At 41.6% G+C, this 22,097-nt stretch overlaps 1 protein-coding gene and 1 pseudogene across 1 annotated transcript; one reads left to right on the forward strand and one right to left on the reverse strand.

Moving 5' to 3' along the window:
- Positions 1-417: 417 nt before the first annotated feature.
- Positions 418-6,834, reverse strand: LOC121657167 (annotated as a pseudogene).
- Positions 6,835-7,584: 750 nt separating this feature from the next.
- LOC121657188 (sodium channel subunit beta-1-like) lies at positions 7,585-20,964 on the forward strand. Its single transcript, XM_042012599.1, is given in 7 exon segments — positions 7,585-8,853; positions 8,933-9,099; positions 11,366-11,459; positions 11,462-11,599; positions 12,921-13,065; positions 17,195-17,269; positions 20,518-20,964. Coding segments are annotated over 6 exon segments (663 nt in total). The 5' UTR covers positions 7,585-8,804; the 3' UTR covers positions 17,265-17,269; positions 20,518-20,964.
- Positions 20,965-22,097: the final 1,133 nt, after the last annotated feature.

Genomic DNA, 22,097 nt, shown 5'->3' on the forward strand with positions numbered 1-22,097 from the left:
TGTGTTATTTTCCACTATGTGATAATTAAAGATTCTCAGCTGGAATATTTCATTCATCAGCTGTTGAAGTCTTCCCTTTATTATTCTGAGCAGTGAGCTGGAAGTTGTTGTGAATGTAAATGAGGAGATGTGTAAATGTGCGAATATTTATAGTAAAGCATTGACAGGATAGTTTTTTTTTTACTTAAAGACTTTCACAACTTCTTTTTAGGAATTTCTCACTTGTCCAAAGCCTTTATTTTCTTTTATTTCTGTAAATCTCGAATGAAGTGAAACGATCTCACTGATTATTTCACTGGATTTCAGTTTAAATCTTTTTCCGGACATTAGGATAGCTCATTTTTCCAGCGCACGGACCGCACTCCCATGTAAACACGCCGTAGATCCACAGTGTTTATGACGAGGCTGCTGAGCTGCAACGTTTGAAAACAAAACTTTATTAACAAGATTTTATCTTTTCATAATTAAGCCTGTTTACATGGAGACCACAAATCTGACCGTTAAATGAACGATCTCATTTCCTTCTCTGAACTAGTTCATGAGAAGCATGAACTTCACAGCACTGCTAGCAGCTTATTAACGCTCACATTAGCGGCTAACGCTAAATACTTTCAAAGTAACAGGAAGTGACGTCACCACACGCGTACGGTACATCCTCCAAAAAATCAGCCTGATGACGGACTGGTACACGTAGAGAAGGGTTTTCAGGTGGCATTTCTGTCGACGTGTCAGATCAGATTATTACAATAATCTGATTACTACCACATATCTGATGGTCATGTAAACAGGCTCATTAACAATATGGCACAAAAACATATTTTTATACTCATTTTTCTTTCAGTGCAGGTGAACAGGACATAATTTATGTGCAAAATGCAGATTCTCTAAGTGCACATTCACAGCACAGATTATAAACCTACTGCGAGAGAAAAGATGATTGTCCTTCATGAAACATAAAAAAGATCTAAACAAAAACTGTTTGTGCTTGAAGGCTTGAAAATGTTTGTATGTACAGAAAGTTTAAACCTCTAACTTTCACTAAAGCTCTCTGTGGCCTCCTCTTTAAAAACATGGCTGACAGCGTCCAGACTTTGCGACTGGGTTCTGAGCTCGTCCACGATCCCAGAGACGTTTTCCAGCAGCCGGCCCATCCCGTCCTCCATCTCCTGGTGAAAGTCCACCTCCTCAACCTTCACCTGTCCTGCTGGGAGGAATGCCTCCCCCTCATCAAAGCCGTAACCGTAGCAGTCCTCCATGTCCGCCGCCGCCATGTTGGCGTTGTTGCTGGAGGCCAGCCTCTCGCACCGAGCCTGGTGCCTTAGGAAACTGTCCCTCCAGATCACTTTCTTCCCACACAGGCTGCACTCATAAGGCCGCAGCCCCCCGTGGGTTTTAAGGTGCTTGGTCAGGTGATGCTTCATCTTAAAGGATTTGGTGCAAACGGGACAGCCGAAAGGCCGAAGGTTGAGGTGCTGCATCTTCACGTGCCGATCACGCATGCTCTTCAGAGTGTAGGCTTTCCCACAGTGGCAGAAGTGGACTTTCCCCGTGTAGGGGGCCCCAGCGAGAGACACCGAGGACGACGAAGACGAGATGGGAGGTGAAGGGGGTGGTGGAAACGCAGCGGACGATGGGGACAGGTGACGACTGGAGGTTGGGGTTAATGAACCACCCTGTCCCCTGCTGGCCGACGGCCAGTTCACCTCTGATCCTGTCAGGCTGAAGTCAGGAGACACTAACGGCCTCTGGGAAACCTGTCCTGATCCATCCTCGATCTCATCATACATGTCTCTGCTGAAGGCCCCAGCTGGGAAGCATTCAGAGTCCTCCTCCTCCTCATCTTCCTCGTCTTTACTGCAGCAGCCAGCCTCACCTTCCTGTGGTCTCTGCTCCTGCTGAGACCAGGAACCCACCTGCCACTGAAGTCTGGCTGAGACTGGACACGAGTGTCCTGGAGCTCCTTCACTGTCTCCAACGCCGCCGGGCGGGTCAGACGAGGCATCGCCTCCGACGTCTCTCTGCACCTTCTCCTTCATCACCTCCAGACTCTGCTTCCCTGCAGCATGTCCAGCCTCCACGTGTTCACCGGAACCAGGACGGAAGTCAGCTGGAGATAAAAACAAAGACAAGCTGCTTGTTAGGAAGCGAGTGTAGCAAAGAAAACACTGGAGATGTACAACCCCAATATATGACACTGATCTCATTAATGTGTTAAAAGCTGGTGAAGAAACAGCCACCAAACTTTTACAAAGGCTGAGTTTTCTATTTTATCTCGTGTTCAGGCTGCAGGACACAGTGTACGCTAAGAAGATAAAAGTTCCTAAAATCTAACATTAGCTAAAATATGCTACTAGCGTCATTATAGCAGAAGCCAGAAAGTTTAACAGACGTCCCTGCATGAGCATTTTGCGAGTGGAAGTTTTTTTATGGCAGATCATATCGTCATGGCAACTTTCAACAGTGTTATGGCATATCGCATGTTTTCCGATATCGTGCAGCCTTAGATGGGATGCTCTTTTTTTGAATAAAATGATAACTTAAAGAGCTTCAAATCACTTGAGTCCATACGTGATTTAGAACAAAACATACATAACACTAGAAACGGGATGGATTGCAGCTGCTGCCCTCTGAGACGTACTTACACGGATTATGAAGGCAGCCATGACACAACGAAGCAGCTGCTGGTTGGTATCCTGACAGAGCCAGGAAGAGGCGCCACACACATTTAATGTCTGACCTGTATAACACACACGTATGTGTCTGTTTTAAATGCTGAATCACTGGTTGGTTCATTAAATCCATCCTGTTTGCATATTTCCCATCATGCTTTGTGGTTCTGTTCTGCACTGTGAGTTAAGTTTCCTGAGCCTGAACTTTTGTTTTTCTTTTCTTAGTAGAAACCACAATGCAAACGATACATAAATAAATAAAATGAGTCTTATTTGCATTTTCACAACTACAGCAAAGGTCTCCCTAATCCGGTGATGTGTTCATGATTCTACGTGCTCTGTAGAATAATTCAGACCAGACAGAAACATCCTAAGTCTTGTAGTTTTTCAGCTTTTCGGCAGGAGCTGGTCTAATGTGGTTAAAGTCCCCCCAAAAGCAGTGGATTTACTCTTTGTGTGTCAGAGGTTCCCAAGCCGGGCTCCCCCACAGAGCACAGGGGTCCCCGAGGCTTCCAATTCAGAGCCAGTGTGATTTAAATGAAGGCCATGTCCAGACAGACGAGTTGAGGTGTATTCGCTTAGTTTTTTATTATTCAGGTGTTTCTTCCACATGGAACCAGCATTTTAGAGCCTGAAAACACTGCATCATGTCATTAATCAGACATGTCTGAGAAACGCCACGGCATGGTTTGGAATTTCGATGGTTAATGTCTGACAACGTTTACCCTTAGCGTTGTCATGGCAACGCTCTGCTTTACGTCTGAATGTCTGAACCTAGATTTCTCCAAGAGACTCACCGCAGTGACTCATCTGTCCAGATCCTTCCTTCCTCTCCGCCGCTTCTTCTCCAACTCCTTCATCGGCCTCAGTCTCTCTTCTTTCACTCCTTCTCCTGTCCGGTGTCTCATCACTCTCTCTTGTCTTATCAATCAGTCGATCGGTGCTCTGCACCGCCCCCCCGCTGCTGAAACCTGACCTTCTGCTTTAATGCCTCGCCTCCAGGAACTCCCCCGTGGTGTCGGCCATTGTGTCCAGGTCCGTCTTGAGCCGACAGGCTGGTTTTAGTGTGGCTGGATGCCCAGGCCTCCTCACAGCTGGGGTAATCACTCTCCACGTAGCCGGGGACGCTGTCCAGTTGAGAGTCTGCTAAGTGCTGGGCTGATGAGGGCCGAGGGCGTCCCCATCGCGCCAGCTGCTGCGGGCGTCTCCACGTGGCTAACGGAGGCAAGGCGTCAGGCTTCGCCTCCCTCCTCCTGCCCTCCTTCTCTACGTACAAGCACTCGGTGCTGCTTGGAGACTGCTGACGGGAGGCAGATCCGGCATGAGCGGAGACCTCTCCGGAGGCGGCTTCTCGTGAGGGCCGGGGCCGCTTCAGGATCTCCGTGCATTTGTCCACAATATGCCACATCTGAAGGAAGCTGGCCACCGTCACGTAGTTGACAATGTCATCGTGCACAATGCTCAGCTGGCCGGTGTAGGCTGAACTCAGGACGCTCTCAAAGGCAACGGGGTCCATGACTGAGGGCAGAGAAACCATGGTAACGTTCTTCAGTAACACCTGTCAGGAGACACGAATGTGTTTAAAATCAGAACGCTATTGTGGGGAAAATTAAGCCAAACAGGTTAAGAAAGTGGTCTTTTCTACTTCCTGTCCTGCTTTAGACACCTCTGCTGACAAAGTCTGTATTTGTAGCCCAAAAAGATGGAAAACATCACATTGTGTCATTCATGTGATTCATTCATTATTAACTTATTACAAGATCTATATTTTCTGCCTCCTGTCTGAAATGACACATTCCAAATAAACAGCGTACATCTCCACAACTAGCAGGGCCGGATGACTAAATGATGTTAGACCTGAATGTACTCTGGCCAACCTGGTCGTGAAAATATGGTGAGGATGCAGCAAGCACACAGCGGTGGGCCCTGAACACTCGGCCTTGCACCTGGATGGACAGATCACACAGCCGGCCTTCCTCCCGCTGCCGGTTCAGATTGTCCAACACAGCTGCACGGGCACCAGGAAAACACACCTGGACGGTCAAACCAGCCGGAGCCGCGGACTCACAGCAGGTCGGATCCATGCTGGCACAGGTCTGCAGATAAGATGAAGACACCACAGAGGCCACAGTTTATCGCCCACGTCTGGAATCACTTTATTTTCATCTCAGAAGCAACTAAATCTGTCTTTTCTAAAGACTTATGGAGGATTCCACAGCTGTCTGGGTTCTTAGCTGCTCCGTCTGCAAGGATAACTGCATCTGCTGTCCATCTGTTCCTGTTCTTTGCTCTGCTATTCTTTCTTTGAACTTGTTAATGAAGGTTACATGTGTGACAGATTTAATGATGGAAACATATGGAAAATAACCCCCTTATCAGCTTCAAGGGTTATATAAAAATAAACTTACAGAAAGTAAGTTCATTTGTGTTTTTGGTCAGTTATTTCTCCCCTTTAATAATACTGATTGTTGCATTGTACATAGCTGAAAGCCTGATTAGTAGCTTTTAAAACCAGCTCTAACTGGTGAGGATGCTGCTTCCTCTAAAACTGACCAAAAGCTGGTACTCGTTTTTAGATTCAAGGTAAGCAGGTTAATTTAATCTAAAGACAAGTCAAAGTGCTTTACATAAAAACATTAAAAGCATTACAGCAAGGTGCAAAAGAAAGATTAAAAGGAGAATTAAAACGAAGATAAAAAGAAGTCCTGCCAGAGTCACGAACAGGAGAATATTGCAGGGGATTTTGGTAGTTTAGGAGGAATTACCTGGTTTAAAAAGCCAGTTAAACCTGGTTTAAAAAGTTACTAATCAGGCTTATAAGGATTTTGTTTCCTTACAAGTTCTACCTGCTTGTAAAGGTGATGAATCAGGCTTTCCAGCCACGTATAACACCACACTGACTGGTAGTTTTAAATGGAAGAAATAATTGCTAAACGCAGATTTCCTTACATTTTGTACTACGTTTTGAGGGATTATAATTATAACAAAAGACTGTATATTATAATATTTATTTATTCTTAATGATAAAGGTCAATCAAAGCGGAAAATTTGCTGTTTATTCTTTTCTACAGTTTACACTTTTCAAAGGCTAGTTTTTACATATTAGAGCATAACAATTAAAATAATGAAAATCTAGTGATTAAAAGGTCTTGAAATGAGGTAAAGCTGATCTCAGATGAATAATAACATTGGACATGTTAGATTGAGCCTTTTATTTAACATGAACAGACTAAAGTTGCTTCTAAGCTGCTGAATGAATGAGCTGAGTTACTTTCACACACTACCTCCTCATTTGGTTCAGTTTTTCTTTCAGTAAACAATGACTGTGTTATATACCCCGTGTTGTTAATCTAAAGTTGGTTTTCTTTAATTAGGATGTGGTTATGGCCAGAAGATGGTTTTAATGAGATGAAGCTGCCCTCCTCCTCCTCCTCCTCCTGTCTGACATTTAGCTTCCACCTGAGTCTCTTCACACATTACTGGATATAAACACTGTTGACGTTGCTCATCCTGTTTAATTGCTTTAAGTGTTCTTTGCTAATCGAATATTTCACAAACAAACTTTTAATTTACCTGTAATGTCTAATAAAACACTGGCAGACTGATGAGCAGCTGTTTGCTAACTGATAGCAGGAGCTGCACCTGACCAGCAGCTAGCGTTAGCTTATTAAACAGCACATGTACAGTCAACATGCACGGCTGGGTCCAGATTTAATGGTAAACACAGTGTGACAGGAGGTCTGGCTGAAGGACCAGATGACATTTGTTCCTAGTTTCTGGTTCCCAGACAGTATGCATCGGTTTGAATGTTCCCTCTTCCTGCGTTGTTCTACCTGAACGGCACCTAGCTGCACAGCGTTAGCTGCTAACAGCTAGCTTAGAAAACATCGACTTGCTACCTTGCCTGTAATGTATGGAGGTCTTTACCTTTACAGGTGGGGCTTTCCGGCTATTTGCAGCACAACATGATAAATAGTCATTTACAGATGCAAACTATGCTCCCATGTTTGTGTTAAAGTCAAGCTAGTAAATGGTTGTGCTGCATTCAATGTGCGTGGGAAGTGGAATAATTGGATGTCGAAATCCATATTTTCCTTTTATTTCATTTGTCTTGTTGATTTATTGTTTCATTAGAATAAATTGTCAACCGTTCTCATGCATTTGACTGTGGAAGCTCGTTCCTTAAAAATATTAACAAAGCATCTTATAATTGTGAGATTCAACGATAATTTTTAAGATAAAGTCATTGTGAGAAAAAACCGTCATTATGTCACTGTGACATTAAAACAGTAATTCCGAGATTGAAAGTTATGATTTTAATCTCATAATTATGACTTATTTTAATGACTTTTCATCTCAATATATAACTTTATATCACACAAATTACTTTTTATCTTATAAAAATCACTTTTTATCTTAAAATGACGTGATTTTATAATTCAGACTTAAATCCCATAACTTTAAATTTCATGATTGTGAGATACTTTGCCAGTACGATTAAGAAGCGTGAGTTTTTTAATCCGACTCCTTGTCTGTTTTCTCTGTAAATCCATTTGCTGGTGATCAAATCACTCGCTTCCTGTTTTTGTTTGTTTGTTTTATTCTTTATTCTTTTCAAGAGCTTTAAAAACTATTCGTGCATATTTACAAACAAGCATACAGAAACATATCAATGTCAGAGGAAGGAAGTTTTTAAATATCCGAGTTTCCACATGGTCATGAATGCAGCATAACGATATGAACTTGTTTCTGATGCTTAAAAAAATCAGCGTGCGCCGTGCGTGCGTGTGTTTAGTGAACACAATAAAGCCAAATACGCACGCGCATGTGCGGTTAATAAATGTTGTTATTACGGTTATAAATCCTGCCTCAGATGATAGGAAGGCTCCATTTCTGGACCTTTCCGTCTCGGAGTCGTGTTAAAGGGCCAGTTCACCCTAAAACAGCCACGTCTCTGTCGCAGCTATGACATCTTTTTTAAATATTAAAAGAAAAATTAAATTAAGGCGTGGCCCCTGCAGCAGCTTTTGAGCAAACACTGAGCTTTTAAAGCAGCTGGAAGCCTGAAAACCATCACATAATTACAGCACCCGCTCAGACTCACGCGCACAGCCATTTTTTTTATTTTTTTATTTTTTTACCGCAGTGCATCTGCAGCATCCTGAGAAGCGAGCATCAGAGGTGCCACCGTGGCGTCAAACTGAGCTCAGCAAGTCTCAATCAGTGTTTTTCTTTTTTTCTCTCTCGCGCTGTCCGGCTTTTATGTCTGCGTGTTCGCTCGCGCAGTTTCCTCTGCAATGCCAGCGCGAGCGAAACATCGCTTCCACGAGCACGGGGTCATTATCAGATAGGTGAAATTCCAAGTCTTTCCACATTCGGCTGGCATCGCAGGAGAGGACGCGGCTCCGGGGGAAGGAGGCCTGAAATTCAGGACAGGAGGCTCCAATTTCTCTGATCCGGTTCTGGAGAATTCCTCCTCAGACCTGCAGACTGGTCTGTTTTAATTACTGGTAGCGTGCAAGAAGTAGCTATTTATTCTTCTCATAGAGCATGCAAATGAATTAAATATGCACTGGCATGTAAATGTTGTTTTAATCAGTAGCATGTTACCCATCAAGACGCATTAATTGTGAATCTGTTATTTACCAACATCAGAGCTGAGCCTGTATTGATTGACTGTGGATGTTTTCATAATCGGAGCTCAGGGACAAAGATAATCACATCTCAGGGTGTGGATGTGGCGGTCACTGTGAGGCAGCAATATCTGGATTGTTCCATTAGCTACTTGATTGTTAATAGCTGATTTATTGGCTGCATTGTGGAAGGAATTTAGAGAACCATTTATAATTGCAGCAATAATTTGTGGCAATAAATTGTGTAAGCAACCAGAAGCCGTTGCTGGGATTGAGCCAAAGACCTGAAACACTTTTGGGAGGCCTGTAAACAAACTACATGTTTGCACTTTACAAAGTGTGTTTAGCTGCTGGACACCTTCCTGGAGACATTCGCCTGCACTTTACTGAACCAAAACACAAGCTTTGTTCCTCCAATCTGAAAGTAAAGCTTTGCAAACTCGGCTGAGCTGCTGGGAACCTGGAGGTGCTCGGTTTATGAGTGTCGTGAAGCTCCAGCAACATGGCACCTGTGCACCTGCTGCTCCTCTCCCTGCTCTGCGCCCTGTTCGGTGAGTCCGGCAGCCCTTTTGCAGGGTGATGCTGCTTCATGTGGAAACTCAGAGTAATGGCTGGCCTTGTTTTGAACAGCGTGCCGGTGCGATGGCGCCTGTGCTGAGGTGGACTCTGACACGGAGGCCGTGGCAGGAAAAGGCTTCAAACTGGGCTGCATCTCCTGCAAGAGGAGGAGTGAGGTGGAGGGAACCGCCACGGTTGAGTGGTACTTCAGACCTAAAGGGGAGCCTGACTTCGTTCATGTAAGTGTAAAATTAACGGGGTGCATTTTTTCTTCTTCTGTGTTTTACAGGGAGTCCAGAGACTTAAAATCAAGCCGCCCTCATCCTCGATTCTCGAGACTAAGCTATTAATATGTTTTCTATGTAGAGCGCAGCCAGGCTCCCTCCTTCCTGCCACCCAGTCACATGACAGCCTCAGAGGCCATCATGAGGTGGGATCGATGGAAACATTTTACAGAATTCACTCAGAGGTGAACTTGACCTTGTGTTGGTGTCACACCAGCGTACGAACTGGTGAGGAGTCAGGATGGCGTTACCCAGCAGGCATAGGGTCTCACCTCCACCTGCAGGGGCATTTAATGTTTACCAGGGTTTCCTGGAGAGATGGAGCTTCCAAAACGTACACATTTTAATCTGGTTGAAGCAAAAAGTCCTGGTTTTGTTAAATGTTTGTCACTATGACACCTGTCTCCATGGAAACCTAAAAAGAGGAGCAGAGAAGGTTAGTCGGGTCTTGTTTGATCCTAGATGATGTTCCGGTTTCATCAGGTTCAGCTCCGTCTTTACATCCTGGCCCAACTCCCGTCCCTCTTACTGTTCTGGTTGTATTTTATCTAATGCGTCTCCAAAATCTGTATTTAAACAGCTTCAAGTAAACATTGAAATGTCTCCTTTGGTACAGGACGTGTCGGCCACAGATCAGAAGAAGAATCAATTAGCAAGTCATTAATCATTAATCAGAAAAGCATCAATATAAATCCATTCATGAATAGATAATGACCTGTAAAGAGGCTCATATCTAGATTGTTGTCAAAGGCTTTTCAATTAATTTAAAATAAATATGGAGATAAAAGTAATGGAGGATCTGTTCTCCTTGGGGGGGGGGCAAGATAGCGTCATCCAGACCGGATTAAAAGGAAGTGTTCACACAGCAGGTGGCCCCATTTATTAATGACTAAACTACACAAAAGTCCACATGTTTTGATATCAATATAAATATCTGTAGTTTTTTTTTCTCTATTAATGATTTTTTCTAAATAAATCAATAATAATTGATAAATTGGTTCTATACCTGTGTAACGCCATTAGACACACCCCCCCAAAAAAAATGCTCACAAGACAGGATATGATACAATCTGATACGATACGACACAATACGACATGATATGATATGATACATGATACGATACAATACAACACGATACAACACGATACGATAAGATAATATAAGAGCCAATCAGGTGTATAATCCGGTGGTATCAGTAACTATGAGTATTACTTTATATTTACGAAATGCATTTTATGAGGATGAATGTACAATAATTTAGGGATCAAACATTCATGAATTGTAGATGTTTTAGTTCTTATTTCTATGCAACATGTGACGACTGCGTCTCAGCGACTCCACCAGACACCAGCCAGGATCAGCTGACTCTAGCTTTTCACGTCCACATGAAAACCGGATCAAACCCTACATGACAGGACTCGACCTTGTTTAGTTGACACCTGGTTGCAAACATAAATAAAAACTGTCCTCAGAGAGAGGAAGCAAACCAACGACGGCCCAGTAAATTCTGATGGAATTAAAAGTAAAATAATCTCTATTCATTCCTGTTGTTTTCTAACCTGCATGCTGAGACGTTTCCGTGTCGTGGGTTTAATCACTAAAACTACCGTTACGTTCATGTTTTCTTTTTGTTGCTGTTGTTTTTGCTGTTGTGACAGATTTTTTTCTACATCTTTCTGTCTTTTTATAGCTTCTTCTGATGACTGTCTGTTTCCTAAAAGATGCTGCAGGTGTTTGTTGTTGTTGTTTCCTTCCAGGTGGAGCAGCTGCTTGTCTATGTTTTCTGCTAAGATTGAACAGCTGATGTTGTTGCCTTATATTTGGTATATCCTTGTCTATTTTCTCTCTTTTTCTCTTTCTCTTTCATTTTCTTTCTTTTATTTACTTTCTCCATTCTAACCCCCCACCCCCCCACCCCACATCAGGTCCGGCATTAATATGTAAAATCAGCAATAGAAAAGTTGAAAAATAAAGGAAAATGCTTAAATTATCAAGAGGAGCCTCATACCCACAAAGCTCCTCTTGGCAAAGCAAATTTGTTCATCACAGCACAGCCAGCCAGACCATCATTCTACCGCAGCCATGCCTGGACGGGACAAGGATTTAAAATATAAATAAACAAAATAAAGAAAAGCATCACACAATTTAAAGGTTGTAAAAGAAAAAGAAGCTGCTTACGTAAGTCAGCGTGTGGAAGTAACGTCTGTCTGGTAACACCAGATCTACTCCTACAACGAAAACGGCCCGACCATCGAGCACGAAGTCTTCACGGACCGCATCGGTGGGAGGGAAGCAAAAAGGAGCAACGACATCCAGAAGCCTCCATCTATCTGCTCAATGTCACCTTCAACGACTCGGGCACCTACCGCTGCTTCTTCCACCGCATCCTCACCTACGAGTATTACGAGTACAACACCGTCATCGACAAGGTGGTCCACCTCACCGTGGTGAGCTAAAGGTACGACGCCGCAGTCCTCCAGACGTCACGCAGTCTGGCCTTCATGGTGAATGTTTGTGTATTTATGGAGAAAAAATCCCTTAAAAAGCCATAAAAGTTTTCTACCTGAATGAGTGGAAAGATGTAGATACCTGGTTACACCAGCAGGTGGCGTAGTTGTGCCGAGTTGTTGAACCGTTTGTAAACGCACATTTAATGGAGACGTTGGCTTAAACTTGTGTGTGACATCTGCTGGCTGGGTTTAAGGAAGCTTTCTTGGTTCTGGTTCTTTCTCCATCTTAGAAATATGAGACACTGCTGCTACAAAGAGCTAGAAAAACCTGGAAAACACCATAAAACGGGCTGCTATGGATGGCAGAATTTAAAAGTAATGAATTAATTCTGCTTTATAAATAAGGCCCATCAATCTGAATGTGATGAAAATCCTCTGAACAAACGGAAGCAAGAAACACAAAGTTTCACTTTAAAAGTCTGATTTTTAATCTGAAGAGTTTAATTTTGATTTAAAAAGTAAGAAAAACTTAGAGGGTGAAAATTTTATATGTTCTCATCTCTATGGGCTCACAGGCAGCTTTATTATATTTCATTAAATATGATCAGACTCATCCTCAGGAATGTAATTACAGTTAAATAAAACAACCAAATTAATAAAGCTGAATAAAATAATAAATCAAAACAAAATAAATCAAATTAAAATAAAATCAAATGAAAAAATAAAATAAAATATCAATGAATTGAAACATTACATTCATTATTAAATTAAATACAATTAAAATAAAATGAGTAAAAAAGATCAAATATAAAACATTTAATAAAGTTAAATAAAAAATCCAAAGATAAAATAAACCAAAACAAACTGAAATTAAATATTAAGTAAAACTAAATCACATAAAACATAACATAAAAAGAAAAAATAACTCAAAATCAAATAAATGAAATAAAAATGGAAAAAAGAATAAAGGCATGAATCCATGCGAGCGAAGAGACGGCGGCATGTTTTCCAGCTTTCGTATCTCATCTGTAAAATTCAACATAAAACCTGAATTTATTCTCACATCATGACCAGATTCGTTCCTCCTCTTCACGGAGACAAATTCCCACATTGTGTTTAGTTCAGCTTTATTTGTTTCACAACCATGTCACCTCAGAGCAAATCAGCTGGAGGATTTTAGAAACAGCAGATTGTGTGAACGTGTCAGATGGAGGCGTCCCAGTCTGCTTCCCACAGGCGGTGCATAAACACCGACCCCAGCAGGCGTAGCTCCGTCCCTTCATGTGTACAAATCTTTCTCCTGATGGATGTTTGCTTCCTGTCTGCAGCCACCAGAGGAACGGCCTCCATCGTCTCGGAGGTCATGATGTACGTGTCCATCATCGGCCTGCAGGTCTGGCTCCTCATAGAGATGATTTACTGCTACAGGAAGATCGCGGCGGCCGGGGAGGAGGCGCTACGGGAGGCGGCGTGAGTATTCCTGCTCCGGCCGTGTGCACAGAGGCTCCGGCATGGAAAAATCTTCTACCTCCACGTTTACAGTCATTTTATTCTTTTTTTAAGTTGGTTATTTACAGACGAAACTGCTGCATTGTTCATCCACCTACAGGAGCTGCAAGGAGGCTTTAGTCCTGATAGAAAACTCAGTGGGTCTATCAGTCCCCTGCAGATGTCACAGAGGGTCTGAAAGTAAAGTCCATAAAAGAAAAGATAAGTTAGGAACACAGGATATTGGTTTTATCGGATAAAGCAGCTTTTCTGCTCCGTTTCATCCTCAGTATCTTTGGGATTCTCCCGTTAGCTGACCGGAGGTCTCAGAGTCCGTCTTTCCTCCTGATTCAGGTGCAGAAAATCCGGTTTATACATGCAAGCTCCAGCCACATCTCTGCTTAAGCCGTCCTCCAAACGCTGCTAAATCCAGATGGGACAAAATCCATTTTCATCTCAAGACTTTATCAACACAACACAGTCCAATGTGACCTAAAACCATAAACAGATATAAACACTTTCATTCCAAAGTCTGACCTAATGTCCCCCATCAGATGCATTTTATGGTTTAATGTCACTTCTGTTAAATTATTTTCCAGATTTACTGGAGAGAAGAAAACTTTGCATCTCTTCATTTAATCTGTAAAGCTGCCGTGATGGAGCCGGTTTATTTCAGGCCATCTGAGACATCCTGGACAGACTGGTACAAATCTAATCCTGGAGGCAAATACGTCCTTATTACTTTACAGAAGTCCAGTCCTGGTTTTTAAGCATCTTATTTGCATCTATTGATATAAACACTCATCTGAGTGAACCCATTAAGGTCCGCAGAGTTTAAATCGCTTCTGAAAGGCTGAGCTTAGCTGGAATAAGTCAACTCATCTTTATTCAGATTATTTCTTTGTTTCTTGTCAAATCTGAAAACGTTGTAAACTATTATTTCAGTGTTAAATTGGCCACGTTTGTAAGGAAAATTCATTCCCTCGAAAAAAGGCCCGAATCTTCTCAGCCAAAGCCGATCAGCTGATTCTGCCTGTTCCTTTAAGCTTCAGGTAACCAAGGTGATGACGATCAGGTGGTGATCAGCAGCACTCTGCTACAGGATGCAACCCCACATACTCAACTAACCCTAAACCTTAAGTCCAGTATAAACCAGTCTGTAGCAGCTTTTAATCCCAGTATAAACCAGTCTGTAGCAGCTTTTAATCCCAGTATAAACCAGTCTGTAGCAGCTTTTAATCCCAGTATAAACCAGTCTGTAGGCAGCTTTTAATCCCAGTATAAACCAGTCTGTAGCAGCTTTTAATCCCAGTATAAACCAGTGTGTAGCAGCTTTAAATTCCAGTATAAACCAGTGTGTAGCAGCTTTTAATCCCAGTATAAACCAGTGTGTAGCAGCTTTAAATCCCAGTATAAACCAGTGTGTAGCAGCTTTAATCCCAGTATAAACCAGTCTGTAACAGCTTTTAATACCAATATAAACCAGTGTGTAGCAGCTTTTAATCCCAGTATAAACCAGTATGTAGCGGCTTTAAATCCCAGTATAAACCAGTCTGTAACAGCTTTTAATCCCAGTATGAAACCAGTGTGTAGCAGCTTTTAATCCCAGTATAAACCAGTCTGTAGCAGTTTTTAATCCCAGTATAAACCAGTGTGTAGTAGCTTTTAATCCCAGTATAAACCAGTCTGTAGCAGCTTTTAAATCCCAGTATTAAACCAGTGTGTAGCAGCTTTTAATCCCAGTATAAACCAGTGTGTAGCAGCTTTTAATCCCAGTATAAACCAGTCTGTAGCAGCTTTTAATCCCAGTATAAACCAGTGTGTAGCAGCTTTTAATCCCAGTATAAACCAGTATGTAGCAGCTTTTAATCCCAGTATAAACCAGTCTGTAACAGCTTTTAATCCCAGTATAAACAGTGTGTAGCAGCTTTTAATCCCAGTATAAACCAGTCTGTAGCAGCTTTTAATCCCAGTATAAACCAGTGTGTAGAAGCTTTTAATCCCAGTATAAACCAGTCTGTAGCAGCTTTAATCCCAGTATAAACCAGTGTGTGGCAGCTGGGAATCCCAGTACGAACCAGTCTGTAACAGCTTTTAATCCCAGTATAAACCAGTCTGTAACAGCTTTAAATCCCAGTATAAACCAGTCTGTAGCAGCTTTTAATCCCAGTATAAACCAGTCTGTAGCAGTTTTTTAATCCCAGTATAAACCAGTCTGTAGCAGCTTTAATCCCGTATAAACCAGTGTGTAGCAGCTTTTAATCCCAGTATAAACCAGTGTGTAGCAGCTTTTAATCCCAGTATAAACCAGTCTGTAGCAGCTTTTAATCCAGTATAAACAGTGTGTAGCAGCTTTTAATCCCAGTATAAACCAGTCTGTAGCAGCTTTTAATCCCAGTATAAACGCAGTCTGTAGCAGCTTTAATCCCAGTATAAACCAGTCTGTAGCAGCTTTAATATCCCAGTATAAAACCAGTCTGTAGCAGGTTTTTAATCCGCAGTAATAAACCAGTCTGTAGGGCAGCTTTTAATCCAGTATAAACCAGTCCTGTAGGCAGCTTTTAATTACCAGTATAACCCGTCTGTAGGCAGCTTTGTAATCCGCAGTATTAAACCAGTGTGTAGCAGCTTTTAATCCCAGTATAAACCAGTGTGTAACAGCTTTTAATCCCAGTATAAACCAGTCTGTAGCAGCTTTTAATCTCCAAGTATAAAAAGTGTGTAACAGCTTTAATCCCAGTATAAACCAGTCTGTAGCAGCTGTCAGACTGGGAGGTAAAATGATGTAAAGTGAATGGTATGAATAGATATAGCAGCATAAAGGTCGACCAGAAGAGAGAAAACAGAATTTATTACTAACAGACTTTGTAGAAAATACACCACGATCAAGCAGTGACACAAACCTTTCTCATCTCATCGTTCTCATCAAGTTTTGGCTTTCAGGAGAAAAAAATTATTGTTAATGAGAACAAACAAACAACAGAAACTATTTCCATGTTTCCACATTTGTCCCTCATTTCCAGTTATTCCTGCTACTATTTACCTGCTATCCTCACTAAACCAACTCCAGCTCAGCTGCTTTGTGGCGCACCGGTGCATCAGAAACGTCTTCTTGGCTTATTCCAGCATAGAGGAGCATTATTTTTCTTCTTTTCACCACACACACACAGAACTTTCTGCTCACTGGGGTTGATCTTTAGCTGCTCCTGATTGGACATTACCGTCTATCTAAGCTCTGCTGATTGGTGGAAAGTCTGACAGGAGAGTGGCTTCATCATCAATGTCCAGGTCTAAAACAGAGGTCTCTTAACCTTTTAGGCTGATCTAACGAAAGTTTTCCAGCATTTCTATCCCGTCCAGGAGGTGTTTACAATCCAGCAACTAAATGTAGTTTTATTCAAGACTCTATCTGGTAAATCCACAATGATCCAATGATAACAGCATTATTTATCACATTTCACCATAAAAACATCACCATCACTAGTATTTACCCCACAGAGCTACAGACTACCGCTTCTGAAACGCTGGTGAATGGTAGAAGAGGTAGGACTTGGAGAGTTTTTAAGGGTTAAAAGGGAAATAAAAAGACATTCCACAGTATAAAACTTATTTGCATGAATCAAAGCAAAGTAATGATCCACAAAAACACATAATTTACTGAGTTTTTCTGCTAAGTTTTGGTTAACTTTCTTACCTTTAAAGAAAGACTAACTGAGCGTCTTAAAAGAAGCCTGATAAAACGCTGCAGATCTAATGGGTTTAAATCTGCAACACCAGCAGTAAAAAGCAGGACGTTGTCTCTTCTGAAGCTTCGATAAGTTGTTTGATAAGTATGTTGTCTTCCCATGAATCCTTCATTCATGATCCTCTGCTGAAACCCCACCTTCGTCCTCCGTTCCTTCCTCGCTGTGCTTCCCACCGTTCGTCCTGTTTCTGTAACCTGCTCACTGTTTCCATCGTGTGTGTCTTTGTGTCCACACCTTTTCATCCTCCTCCTCCTCAGTAAAAACCAAAACCAAAACCTCCCTCCTGTAAGTTAAAAAGCATCATTTCATTTTAACCCTCGTCTCTGACGTAGTCTAACCGTTTGTTTTTCTCGTCTTCCTTCCAGAAATGCTGAATATTTAGCGATAGCTTCGGAGAGTAAAGACAACTGTGCAGGCGTGCAGGTGGGAGAATAGCACAGGTATGGCATCATTCCTCACACACCTGCTCACCTACTCACACCTGATCACGTCACATGTTAAAGGAGAAATATGGAAGTTTTCTAACAAGTTGACAGCGTGCCTGATCATGGTGTGGTGGGAACCCCAGGGGCGGAAGCTGGACTTTCACACATGGGGGGGCCAGAGGTGTGGGCATCACTTTATCAGGGGGGGGTCATATACTAAGAAAAGAAATTGCACTGCTGTGATAACTGTGGTCACATGAGAAGTAAAACATTAATAATCTGGTTCTAGAGGAAACGTTCGTCCCGGTCCAGACTCCAGGATGCAGGAACAGGCCGGGCAGTTGATGATGTGGGCGGGGTCATTTTCTTCAGGTCAACTTCGGCCTGAATACACAGTTCCGTAATTCAATGTTTGGCCCATATCGAACAGATTAGGTATAAATACCATTAAAAATAAGTGACTTTTCTCTAATAATAATAAAAAAACCTTTTGTTGACAGTTAAATCTGATCCGGCTGATATCAGCTGATTTAACAGCAAATAAAACATTTTATTTATGAAAAACAGTAAATGTAGTTAAATGACAGACTGAGGCTGAGGACCTAAAACAGTTGATGAGACCTGTTTAGACCCGTCGATGAAAAAGTTTACACAAAACACTGATGTTTACATCCTGATCCAGCCTTATCAACGTCCCAGAGCAACCGTGGAGAAACCAGCACTCGCCAACCTGCAGAAGTTTGCATACGTTCATCTTAGAGAAAGACAGACCAGAACTGAACCAGACCGATCCGGTTTCATTTAGTGCAGCTTCAGCTCAGTAAAACATCAGGGAACATCTGCAGCAGGTAGAAACCGGACACACTGAACATACGGCGCTTAGTGAGGAGAGTCGGGCTGGGTTTAATCCAGCTGCAGACGATGCTCCAGAGGCAGAGGAGACACACACTTGTGGTTGCTATGGTTACTATCATGCTAGGCGTCGCCACAGGGCTGGAACCATCCGACCTGCTGGAAGTGGTCGATTCTTGCTGTGTGACACCTCTCACCTCTTCCTGTCTGCACGTTGTGATTGGATCGTTGTCCAAACATCAGTCTGCTGCTACTGCACCGAGCTGGTTCATGACTTCACGACAAATATCGCGATAACTTGAAAAATGCTTCGTGTTCTTTAAGTTATCGTGATATCTGGTGATTATACACACACAACTTGCAAATATCTCGAGAGAACAGTTTTCTAAGCAGCAAAGAACACAAACAGGATTCTATTTCTGATGATTTAGTACAACTATGAAGATAACATAATAAAAATTGAAAATTAGATTTAAAAGTATATAAATAAAAATGAAAAGGCTGGGTGGGTGGGTGGGCCCCCCTAATGGAGCCTACCCATAGCGCTCGGTCTGAATAGAAAGGTGAGTTGGTTGTTTGGGGTTCAGTCTTTGAATCCTGATGTAGTACACCAACGTTCCTGAGAATCTGTTGATAATGTAAGCCTAGCGCCGGAGGGTACGGGAGATTTAGTGGAGTTTTCAGGGTAAATTGGCTAAATTAACCTTTCTGCAGCAAAGCTCTGCCAAACCAAAATACAGCATCAACCTTGGTGTTGTTACATACCTGCAGCAGGGAGGTCACTATTACCCTGGAAGCCTCAGGGTGGATGGCAGGTGTCTCAAAGCGTAGCAAATTCCATCATCCTAACATGAGGCTTTCTTTGGTCGATGTTTCCATTCAAAGTTAATAAAAAATAAATTCAGTTGGTTAAAATCCATAAAATGCGAGTTTACAAACGGTTTTAATGTGGCAAAATGGCTGGTATCAGGTGAGACGGTAGAACAGTCTTGCCCACATTCCACCTATCCTGATTAAAATCAACTGTAGATAAAACCTGAACCTGTGTAGGGCAGACCCTGATCAAGACCCTCCAAACTCCATACAAGCCCCAAGTGGCTGAACAAGTAACCAAAAAGGTGAACATAAATGGCTCCAACTGCAACATTAAGCGCGACTGATTCATTTTAAAGCTTGTAAAGGATTTTGCTTTAGATGAAAAACCTCAAAGATATACTACAAAGCTTTAGCAGATTTTCTTGATGATGCGCCCCCTATCGACAGCCAATCCAGGATCCATTCTGCATCCTACCTGCATCCGAGACCGCATACCCTTTAATGGCTAGCGCCCCCACCCCCCCCCCCCAAAAAAAAATGGCGAAAAATTTTTATTTTTTTTAAATCTGAAGACTTTATTTGGACCCTTTAACAAAAAAATATGTAAATAAAAAAATGATATTTTTTGTATTTTATACCGTTTATCATTGTGTGATATGTCATATTGTAGTGGCAAAAAGGTATCCACATAGAGGGGCAGAACTGTGGTAGAATCAGACTAATGTACAACAGGATTTTGAGCAAAGTTTTACCATAAAGTGATGCAAACGGTCTCAGGAAATGTATGAATTGAACACGATACATATGTCATTAAAGGGTTAAACTGTCTTATGCTGTTTAAGAATTATTCAAATATGGTCAGTTGGACCAGGACTCATTTTTCATGGCCATAAACATTTGTTAAAGCCTGAAATTATTATACAAATATATAAAAACAAATATATATATATACATATATATAGAGAGAGAGCGAGAGAAAGAGAGAATACAGAGAATTACCGCCAAACAACTGTTGATGTCCAGAAACGAAAACGTAACAGGCAAAAGTTGCCGTTTTCCTTTTTGATCAACGGACTTTGAAAAAACTGTGTTAACATACGATTAATAAAATGTGCTAATTAATTATTGCAATAACATGCCCAGCCTGAGTTTTTCAAAACCAAATTTTGTTTTCAGCAGCAATACGATGTCACTGTTTTAGCTCCGTACAGCTCCAGCCCTGCTGATGATGCATTCAGGAACTAATGGAAAACTGGAATTTTCAGCTTCCAGCTGGGAAAAAAAATCAGCAAATGGCAACAAAAGTACGATTTCCAGATACGGATACAGAGCATTAGCCGAAGTACTGACAGAGCGTTTTGCGTATCTCCTGGCAGGCAGCAGGTTCAGGAGGAAGACTGGGACACCTTCATCTTAACGTCATATATAAGCGCCAGTAAAAGTGCAGATAAACATAAAACTGTGACACAGACACCATCCTAAATGAATCCAGGTTTAAATTTACAGAGTGTTTTAACCACATTGTTAAATCTGTCGAGTTCGGGGTAAAACTGAGCTGCAGGATGTCTTTACTAATAACTTTTCTTCATCTTCAGGCTTCCTTGTTGGACTGAAACTATCTTTCCAGCTGCTGACCTGCATGACAACAACCTAGACGAAGAACTCCCCATCATCTTCACCTTCTCATCCACAGACACCACCGGCAGATATGACACACACAGAGTGCATGGAACCAGCACTGTAAATAGTTTCCTGCTTGTAAAAGCATGTTCTGCACTTATACTAAGAAAGCATTATGCATCAATGAGCCACAATGTTAAAGCATATACAGGAACATCAGTGGATGTAGTCAGAGGTCTGTTGGTCTCCATGAGTTTGACTGTAAAGAAAACTTTTTACTAAATCTTCACCACCTGATGTGTAAATTCAACATGAACTCAACGGCTGTGATTTATAAAGCAGAACAATGATGGATTCTGATAGACTGTATTTCAGTTTAAACTGCTAGTTGTACATTCAGTGGAATTTAAAAGATATGCTAAGTAAAAAATAAAAGAAAATGAGGTAAAAAATGTCTTCTGTGTCATTATAGGAAAACTTTTTAGCCATTTTCAGTCAATGTTCTGACACAGTTTAGGGTCCAGCTGCATAGAAGTGTTCAGTCATTTCAGTTGGTATACGAACGATATCGATACCAACATCGATATCAACATTGATACCAACATCGATATCAACATTGGTTTATACCAACATTAGCATCGATACTAATATTAATACTAATACTATTGCATAACATTGATATTTTAGTGTAAGGCTTGAAAAACGCCAGATTCTCATAAATGAGGAGGAAATGAAGTGGTTTTTGTTGATTTGGTTCCTAGATAGCCAAAATCATCTTTGTGTCAGAGATAGCACTAAACTGGCATTTTATGGTTTAAGTTTTTATGTGTTAACAAATTAATGCATTCATTTCACAGATTAATACTTTTGCATTGAAGGGACATTGTGTAGGAATTACTTCCATCTAATGGAATTGTGTATCATTCCATCGTAGTGCATTCTAGTGTCCCACTTTCTCAAACACGTGTTGCATCTACGGTAGCCGTCGTGTGTCAAAAAGCCTCAACAACACGGATGAAAGCGTGTCGTCTGAAACCAGGTAAAGCTACACTTCTGTACCAACGAGGCTGGTGCATTTTTGCAGAAACTACTGTTATGCTGCCAGGGTAACCATGGTAACCATGGTAACCATGGTCACAAGCAACAAGGGACTTCCTTGTCGAAGAGAAAGCTGCAACTTCAGCGTCCTTTTTAACATCTTTCTCCCTCTGGAGCTTCTAACAGGGGGTAGAAGGAGCTCCAGAAGTAGAAGGATAAAAGGTCATGAGAGTGATGAGTGTGTACAGAGACGAGGAAACAAACAGAATGCCAAAAGAATAAATGAAAATAATAAAGACGTGCACTGAAACCTGATCGCCCTCATTTCTTAAGTGATGGTTATAAATAATCATTTCCCTCTGAAGGAAATGTTAGAATAGAATCTGCAATATCAGTTTTTTATGTTCAAATAACAAGGATTGTAAATTATTATTCCAAAAACATGAGGGTAAATTTATTCTCATGTTCTAATGAACTGAACAGCAGAAACACAAAAACTGACTTCGTTCAAACATTA

This window comes from Melanotaenia boesemani, chromosome 17 (genome assembly GCF_017639745.1).
Source record: "Melanotaenia boesemani isolate fMelBoe1 chromosome 17, fMelBoe1.pri, whole genome shotgun sequence".
In the NCBI taxonomy this organism is placed as follows: domain Eukaryota; kingdom Metazoa; phylum Chordata; class Actinopteri; order Atheriniformes; family Melanotaeniidae; genus Melanotaenia; species Melanotaenia boesemani.